The sequence below is a fragment of the Oncorhynchus mykiss genome, chromosome 5, assembly GCF_013265735.2.
Source record: "Oncorhynchus mykiss isolate Arlee chromosome 5, USDA_OmykA_1.1, whole genome shotgun sequence".
NCBI classification, from domain to species: Eukaryota; Metazoa; Chordata; class Actinopteri; order Salmoniformes; family Salmonidae; genus Oncorhynchus; species Oncorhynchus mykiss.
In genome coordinates this window covers 17,151,029-17,160,539 of record NC_048569.1, presented here as the reverse complement: position 1 = coordinate 17,160,539, position 9,511 = coordinate 17,151,029, and the positions used below count along the sequence as shown (strand labels likewise).

The window sequence follows — 9,511 nt, the reverse complement described above, 5'->3', positions numbered from 1 at the left end:
TGACTATTTAGTCATATTGATTACAATTGTTAAACATTTTGAACTGTAAATATAAGAGACTGAATCTGAAAATAGTGATTCTTTGAAACTGCTCACAGGTGCCTTGCCTCAGTAGTATTTGAACACAATATACACCACAGTGGTCCCCACTTTTCTGCTATAACAGCCTCCACTCTTCTGGGAAGGCTTTCCACTAGATGTTGGAACATTGCTGCCGGGGACTTACTTTCATTCAGACAAGAACATTAGTGAGGTTGGGCACTGATGTTGGGAGATTAGGCCTGGCTCACAGTCGGTGTTCCAATTCATCCCAAATGTTTCGATGGGGTTGAGGTGAGGGCTCTGTGCAGGCCAGTCAAGTTCTTCCACACCGATCTCGACAAACCATTTCTTTATGGACCTCATTTGTGCACAGGGGCATTGTCATGCTGAAACAGAAAAGGGCCTTCCCCAAACTGTTGCCACAAAGTTGGAAGCACAGAATTGTCTAGAATGTCATTGTCTGCTGTAGCGTTAAGATTTCCCATCTCTGGAACTAAGGGTCCTAGCCCAAACCATGAAAAACAGCCCCAGACTATTATTCCTCCTCCACTAAACTTTACAGTTGGCACTATGCATTCAGGCAGGTAGCATTTTCCTGGCATCCTCCAAACTCAGATTCGTCTGTCTGACTGCCAGATGGTGAAGCATGATTCATCACTCCAGAGAACGCGTTTCCACTGCTCTAGAGTCCAAATGCGGTGAGCTTTACACCACTCCAGCCAATGCTTGGCATTGTGCATGGTGATCTTAGGCTTGTGTGAGACTGCTCTGCCATGGAAACCCATTTCATGAAGCTCCCAACAAACATTTATTGTGCTGATGTTGATCCAGAGGCAGTTTGGAACTCGATAGTGTTGCAACCGAGGAGAGACAATTTTTAGGATCTTCAGCGCTCGCGGTCCCATTCTCTGAGCTTGTGTGGCCTACCACTTCGCGACTGAGCCGTTGTTGCTCCTAGACGTTTACACTTGACAATAACAGCACTTACAGTTGACCGTGGCAACTCTAGCATGGCAGAAATGTGACCAACTGACTTGTTGGAAAGGTAGCATTCCTATGTCTGTGCCAAGTTGAAAGTCACTGAGCTCTTCAGTAAGGCTATTCTACAGCCAATGTTTGTTTATGGAAATTGTATAGCTGTATGCTCAATTTTCTACTCCTGTCAGCAACGGGTGTGGCTGAAATAGCAGAATCCACTAATTTTAATGGTTGTCCACATACTTTTGGACATGTAGTGTATCAGCCCTCAGGCAAATCACATAGACAAGAATAAAGGTGTACAACAATTCTGTATTGTACAACTATGTATTTTTGTGTGTGATAGCTTTTGTAGTCGGCTCCATAGTCCATAAATAGACCAGTGACAATACAGCCCCTAGCATGTGACAATGACAATGCTTAATTAGATTCAAATAAAGTACTGAAGTGTGACAGACCGCATGCGAGTGCGCCCATTCTGCATGCTTGTCTGTGTGTATTATTGGTACACTTTGGCACGTGAGCCGTCCCCCCTGCCGCCCCCTCCAGCCATAGTCTCAGTGTGACACGACACATTAATAACTGTGATTTCCTATTCGAGGAGAGAAAAAAAGGCGAGAGAGACAGCGAGCTCTGATTTCCACCAGTCCCAATGTTCCCGTGGGCAGATGGGAGAGTGAGAATACTGTGAATAGAACAGAATGTCCTAATTCGTTGCATTCTAGAACCATCCCTCTCTCTGCTGTAGAAGAGCCCCACTCCAGCCAGAGCCAGTGACGCTCCTGACTCCCCATGTTCAGACCAAATTTGTCTCCATTTCCTGTTGGAGTGAATGGGAGACTCCACTGAACGATGGAGAATCCATCTCTCCCATTGGCTGTGGTGAGCATCATAGAAGAGGAAACATGGCCATGTATGTCCACTTTTTGTTCCATAACCATAAACTGCTGTACACAACAACACAGGTCCTTACTTCAACTGTACTGGATGGCCACTTATACAATTCATACTGCTAGACAAAACAACACCAAATAAGTCTTGCAGGATACTCAAATGGTTTCTTTGAATCGATCATCAGTCCATTTCTATTCTATACTTTGTTCATATGAAGCACATCTAATCTAACCAGATATCTAACAACCAGATGAGCATCCTACAGAACCTAAAATAAACACTTTGTTGTTATGAAGTAGATTGAGAATGCATGATGTCACCATACTGGGATCGTATGTCCTTATCTGTTCCCCTATTAAATATAATAATATAAACCAGTAAGCAGACACTTTTATCTTAATGGATTTACAGTCATGCATGCACACATTTTAAATAAGCGGGGTCCTGGGAATCGAACCCACTATCCTGGCGTTGCAAGCGCAATCCTCTACCAACTGAGCTTCAGAGTATATATAGTCATATGAATTAGTACTTGACTAGAAAACAATAACGATTAATTTCTCTGATCATATAGCCTCAAGGGATTGTTCAATCCAATGGTCCATGTCAGGGGGATTAAATAGCCTCTAGGGATGTCTATCTGTCAGTCAGTCTTCAGTCGACAACCCTCGACAGCTCTGAGGATTCACCTCACTGGTCGTGACTGTTCCATGAGCTTCTGCTCAGAATTCCGGAAACGAGCCTCAAGAAGGAGAAGGAGGCTGTTACATCCGCGTGATAATGCTGCGAACACCAATGGTCTCTAGGAGAAATCGGTAGGCACGGTATTCCCTCTTGTGCGTATGAAAATGGGCGGGTTTTGGGAAAGCTCAGTCACGCTGCGTGGGTGGTGAGTGTATAGTAAAGGGCTGCGGCGGCGGTATATAGCACAGTCTGCAGTCAGCGGTTCAGTCAACCAACAGCTCAAGCACAGCTAAAACAGCTAAGAAACGTTCAGCACCACAGAACAGCGGACAGCTCCTCAATAAGAGAACACTATGGTTCTGATCTGGACACAGTTTGGAGTGAAAACCAAAAATGTCAAGTGCAAGGTCCGCGTTATGAACAGGAATGACAGCTCGGGCTCTTCATCAGGGGTAAGTTATATTTTTACAATTGTATTAATTTCAGTAATTTACTGATTGTAATGAATTATATCAATGCTCATTTTACGCATATAGTCATTAATTGTGCCTTATGGTTGTGTCGTTAAAAAGACTGAGTTCAAAGATTTTGCTAATTGCTGAGAATAGTCTTTGAGATTAAGCATAGTGATTTATGTCAAATATTGAATGCTCTTTTCGAACTATAGCCTGTTCAACTTGTATGGGAGCAATGGGTTCCCCAGTATCCTGCAGACAGTGTAGCCTAGTTGAGACAATCAGGGTGCATCCAGGATCTGTGGTAGGAGCTGCAGTCTGCTTCACCATGCTCATACACATGAGCTCCCCCCCATATTCACATTATCTGTATTATAGGTGAGCAGATAAATATCTGAATTTTAGTTGGTAAGACTGAAATGGACATAATTGCATTTGCCATGGGCTAGTTTTAACATAACACTGTTTTCATTGGCTGAATGCAATATTGAATAATACATTGATATTGTGGTCATTTGTATTCATAACACTGACATTTCCAAGTATGCATCTTCTGATATTGGTGCAAACTAGCACAGTAGGCTTTCCTGATAATCATTGGTGACTCTGTGCTATTTGTCTTGGTCATTCTCAATCAACTGTTAAATGTCACACCTGCTGGGTGTCATAAAGGTGACGGATGCTTAGCAATGCATTATCATGGGCATGGCAACGAGAGCACTATAAGGACGGTTTAGAACCCACAGGCCAGGGAATTAGTTATCTTTCTACCACATCTTATCCAACTCTGGTTTCATATCTTTTCATTGAGGCACAGTTCGAATCTGACTTTTAGACAAAGGACAAAGTGAATCTATTGGTGGGCGTAATTCAGTCAGGCATTTGTCCTTTTATAAGGGGGTTGACATCTGTAGGCTATAGAGATCTAATGTGTTTCTTCTCTCATCCTGTTTCTCCAGGAGAACCAAAAGGACCAAGAGGTGCCTGTTATGTCCATCAAGCCTATGGGGAAGGATTTCTACAAGGTCCTGGGCGTGGAGACAGACTCCAACGAAGATGAGATCAAGAAGGGATACAGGAAGATGGCCCTAAAGTTTCACCCCGACAAGAACAGCGCCGCTGACGCCGCAGACAAGTTCAAGGAGATCGCAGAAGCTTACGAGATTCTGACCGACCCCAAGAAGAGAGTCATCTATGATCAGTTTGGAGAAGAAGGTGAGAGCCTTTCCTTCCTTCCCTTGTCATTCAACCAGCAGTAGCCTAGTAGGGCTCTTTGCCTTTGTCAGTTGAGTAGAAGTAGTTACTATAGCACAGGCAGATGCATTGTTGAATGGTTGATGGTAAGCAGCAGTACCTTTGCCAATTGCTGTTGCATCTAGCAAAAAATCTGCAGAACCTGGTCCACCAGAGAGCCAGCCCAACATGTGTGGTGGAGACAACTGCAGGCTGATAAATTATTCAGCCATCCACCAAGAAAATGTTTCTGCAAACTTAAAAAATTGCCAAATGTACATTTTGTAAGCTCTCTAGAAGTGTTAAACCAAATATACATGAGTAAGAACTTTGTCTCAGAGTGATAAGTAGAATAGAAGATTGGACAAGATGGAAGATCACACATCTTCTGCCTGAGTAAACTGTACTAACTGTCTTTTTTCCTTTTGTGTCTCAGGTCTTAAGAACGGAGGCGGAGTGTCCATGGCAGGCAAGGAGAACAACACCCATCAGTACAGTTACCACGGTGACGCCCATGCCACATTCTCCTCCTTCTTCCAAGGTTCCGACCACTTCGACATCTTCTTCGGGCCCGACGGCGAGGAGGAGCTCTTCAACCCCTTCAGCCGCTTCACCTTCAGCCACGTCGGTGGTTACCACAGTAACTATGGCCCCACTGGCGAGAAGCTTCGGCGCGGACGTCGGCGTCTGCAAGGCATGGCGGTGGTGCACGACCTCCTGGTGACCCTGGAAGAGGTGTTCCATGGCTGCACCAAGCACATGAAGATCACTCGGCGCCGTCTCAACCCGGACGGCCGCAGCCTGCGCACCGAGGACAAGGTCCTGAACGTGGTGGTAAAGAAGGGGTGGAAGGAAGGTACCAAGATCACCTTCCCCAGAGAGGGCGATGAGACGCCCAACAACATACCCGCCGACGTGGCCTTCGTTCTCAAGGACAAGAAACACCCCCACTACAAGAGGGATGGGTCCCACATTGTGTATACAGCCAAGATCACCCTCAAAGAAGTAAGTTTGTGTTTGTGTGTCAACCCTACATTTATTTGGGTGTATAACACAGTAAGTCTTAGCAGAATTACAGCACTGCCATACTTTTAGTTTAGGTAGGATTACATGAAGATTCAAGGCACGGCTGAAGTGTGCCACTTCCATACTTTGGACAATGGCTCAAATTGGTGGCTGTAGAATAGATAAAACACTGTTCTATTCAGAGCCCCCCTCAGCTAACCCACCACTGCTCCAACCTTGTCCTTAGCTCAGCTCACAGACCCCCACGAACACACAGTGCAGTGCACCCTGCAGAGAGCAGCAGCTGTAGCTAAATATAGCCTCTGTGTCGGCCGCCCCCTCACACTTCTTTCACTTCGCTCCCTCACTGACTCCTCTGCCAGCCTTTAGCTTCCTCTCGCCCTCTCTCTCTGGCTCGCAGTCACTCACTCCCACGTCCTACGCTCCTCAGATTAGTATGAGAGCGTTCACAGACATGGCAGCCTCTTCAAAGAGCTCCTCTCCATCTTCCCATGGCCCCACTCAGTCACTCTGTTGAGTACCGACACCCACACGCACAGCCAGAATACAGAGAAGATTACCGGTATGATATTTGTAACACTTATCATTGCATAACAGTGCAAAGCATTGTCTTTAGGGGGTAAATGCTCTACATTCAATTCTGTGATATAACACATTCACTTGGAAAATTGCCATGGTTAGGTAAGAGTTTCATACATTCATTCAGAAGTTCCAACTGCAGCTAATTTTGGTATGGCGTCTGCTGCATGTACTGTATTATGTAACCAAAGGCTTTCAACATAAAACAAGGAACCGGAAAACTAACAAATTTGATCTTCCTCTCTGTTTCCTTCCAGGCTCTATGTGGATGCACAGTCAACGTCCCCACCCTGGACAACAGGACGATGCCGCTGCCGTGCAGTGATGTCATCAAGCCCGGCGGCATCCGGCGGCTGAGGGGCGAGGGCCTGCCCCACGCCAAGACCCCGTCCACACGTGGCGACCTGGTGGTGGAATTCCAGGTGGCCTTCCCTGACAGGATCCCTCCCCAGTCCAAAGAGATCATCAAACACAGCCTCGCTGGGTGCTAATGGGCTAACGTCCTAGCATGCTATTGTGCTAACGACCTACTGTTTGAGCTAATAAAATCACAGCCTTGCCAGGTGCTGTGACAATCCAGCACAGCTTCTCCCTGTGCTCGGTTTAGAGACAATGGCAGAGGGCACCGGAGAGGGTCAGATGGAAGCTTTTTTGATTATAGGCACTTTTCATAAGCATATTTAACAGATACAATGCCACAAGTAGAAAGGTTTACAGTTTAACTGGCAAATGGACTCCTGAGTGTCTGGGCACATCTACTGACTTTCTCTTGAATGAAAAGGGAATAGGTACTGTTACTGTGTATACTGCTTGCCTATATCAGGAACTTGGTATTCCAATCGAGTCATTTGACTTATTACAGAAACCTGAGGTAGTTGATAGTCACGTGACAAAATGATTCTACCACTTGTAGGCTATGGTTGTATGGTTTTCATATGACTGCACCTTTACATTGATTTATTACAATAACAAATATGTACTTGTGTACAAGAGTGTACTTGTGTACAAAAATATTTATAACTTTGTCTCTAAAAGAGATTCCTCTGTCAAATGTTCAACTGAATCATTTGAAATGTTTGTGTATATATGTGCTTTAACTTATACCAGATGTTAATGTATTATTGGAAATTGACAAATGGACACAAAGAAAAGCATGTTAAATAAATGAAAATAGCAGAATTTTAACTCATGGGGTTGGTGTTTGATTATCGTATAAAATGTGCAGCAGCGGTCATGAATGACAATTCATGCAGAGCATGTCCATATTGCCACAGGCAATGCTGAACACAAACAATCTGAATATGGATGCAGAAGTTGGAGCAAGACAAAGTCTCCTCCCACAAAATCATGGAAGACCAATGAGGCCTGAGAGCTATCTGACTACATCCAAGTGCAGATCAAGCGGTTGACCCAAAAATAAAAAGTGAATGAATTAATGAAATTTCATTTTCGTGTTAAATCACCAATTGGCAATCCATCCCTTATGGAATTAACTGACACAAACAAACATTACAATAATTCACTGTGGTAATTAAATGTCAATTCTTCATCCAGTGTTCTCTGCATTGCGCATTGCATAGAGTGAAGAAATGTAAGTTAAAAATCTATACATAATAGTAAATAAAGGATATTCAAATAATAATTATATCCCTAGAGCAGTAAAAGGATATACATACATACATACAGATAAAAACAGAAAAAAATAAACAGAAGGCATTTGAACCAAGTCTGGAACAAAGAGAAGATTCATATGGGAGACAAGCCTATACACCATCTATAAACACACGTGCCATTTACCACATAGAAGCTAAATATTTGTACAATTTAATTATAGGTAGCCCTTTTTATTTTATTCCAGGCTTTATCTAAATATTCTGCAAAAAACATATGTTTCTCCTCATCGCTCAGCCACATAACGCCAGGGTATATCTGGTGTGCTTTCTGGGATAAGTGTATATCGTGCTAGAAAGGATTACTGTGGTAAACTGTTGCAGATCCTCAGTGGTTGCAGTAGGTTTTGAGCAGTACTGTACTGCAAAACTTCACAATGTTTATCGCTAAAATTGAATCAAATGTATTTTTTAGGAACTCAGTCTCAACTTACTGAGAGTAAGAATAGTAAATTACAACTGGTGTGATTTTAGTCATGTGGATGTGCATCAGCAGTTCCTCTCTTGTTAGGGAGGTCACTCAATTAGCTAACAATTAACCACATATATATTTTAATGGTAGTTAGTCTAGCCATGGCTGAATACCGACCAGTTGGCCCAGCATCATCAGGGTTAGGCCGGCAGGGATGCCCTTGTCTCATTAAAAATGTGAAATAAACTATTGTAAACACCTAGTAAGTCAAGGGTTTTTCTTGATTTTTAGTATTTTCTACATTGTAGAATAGTGAAGGCATGAAAACGAATAAATAACGCATGGAATCATGTAATAACCAAAAGTGTTAAACAAATCAAAATATATTTTAGATTCTTCAAAGTAGCCACCCTTTGCCTTGATGGCAGCTTTGCACACACTTGGCATTCACTCAACCAGCTTCACCTGGAATCAATCAATTTATTTATAAAGCCCTTTTTACATCAGCCAATGTCATAAAGTGCTGTACGGAAACCGGGCCTAAAACCTCAAACAGCACAGTGGCTAGAAAAAACTCCCTAGAAAGTCTGGAACCTAGGAAGAAACCTAGAGAGGAACCAGGCTCTGAGGGGTGGCCAGACCTCTTCTGGCTGTGCCAGGTGGAGATAATAACAGTACATGGCCAAGATGTTCAAACGTTCATAGACGACCAGCAGGGTCAGATAATAATAAGTTGAAACTGGAGCAGCAGCACTACCAGGTGGACTTGAGGACAGCAAGGGGACTGAGGACAGCAATGAGTCATCAGGCCAGGTAGTTTTGAGGCATGGTCCTAGGGCTCAGGTCCTCCGAGAGAAAGAGAAAAAAATAGAAAATTAGAGGGAGCATACTTAAAGTTCACACAGGACACTGGATAAGACAGGATAAATACTCCATATATAACAGACTGACCCTAGCCCCCCAACACAAACTATTGCAGCATAAATACTGGAGGCTGAGACATGATGGGTTGGGAGACACTGTGGCCCCATCCGACGATACCCCCGGACAGGGCCAAACAGGCAGGATATAACCCCACCCACTTTGCCAAAGCACAGACACCACACCACTAGAGGGATATCTTCAACTACCAACTTACTACCCTGAGACAAGGCCGAGTATAGCCCATGAAGATCTCCCCCATGGCATGAACCAGAGGTGGGCGCCAACCCGGACAGGAAGATCACATCAGTGACTCAACCCACTCAAGTGACACACCCCTCCTAGGGATGGCATGGAAGAGCACCAGTAAGCCAGCGACTCAGCCCCCGTAATAGGGTTTCCAAAAGTCTTGGAGGAGTTCTCACATATGCTGAGCACTTGTTGGCTGCTTTTCCTTCACTCTAATGTCCAACTCATCCCAACTCATCTCAAATGGGTTGAGGTCAGGTGATTGTGGAGGCCAGGTCATCTGATGCAGCACCATCACTCTCCTTGGTCAAATAGCCCCTACACAGCCTGGAGGTGTGATGGGTCATTGTCCTGTTGAAAAACAAATG

General features: G+C 44.1%; 1 protein-coding gene across 1 annotated transcript; it reads left to right on the top strand.

Annotated features, from left to right (window-relative positions):
- Positions 1-2,461: 2,461 nt before the first annotated feature.
- LOC110523350 (dnaJ homolog subfamily B member 5) lies at positions 2,462-7,076 on the top strand. Its single transcript, XM_021601973.2, has 4 exons — positions 2,462-3,050; positions 4,013-4,268; positions 4,723-5,291; positions 6,149-7,076. The coding sequence occupies exons 1-4, from the start codon at positions 2,952-2,954 to the stop codon at positions 6,380-6,382; spliced, it is 1,158 nt and encodes a 385-aa protein (XP_021457648.1). The 5' UTR covers positions 2,462-2,951; the 3' UTR covers positions 6,383-7,076.
- The last annotated feature ends 2,435 nt before the right edge of the window (positions 7,077-9,511 follow it).

Coding starts and splice junctions, on each gene's coding strand:
- LOC110523350 (XM_021601973.2), top strand. CDS start 2,952: ATGGTTCTGATCTGGACACAGTTTGGAGTGAAAACCAAAAATGTCAAG. Junction 3,051..4,012: donor GCTCGGGCTCTTCATCAGGG/GTAAGTTATATT, acceptor CTGTTTCTCCAG/GAGAACCAAAAGGACCAAGA. Junction 5,292..6,148: donor CCAAGATCACCCTCAAAGAA/GTAAGTTTGTGT, acceptor GTTTCCTTCCAG/GCTCTATGTGGATGCACAGT.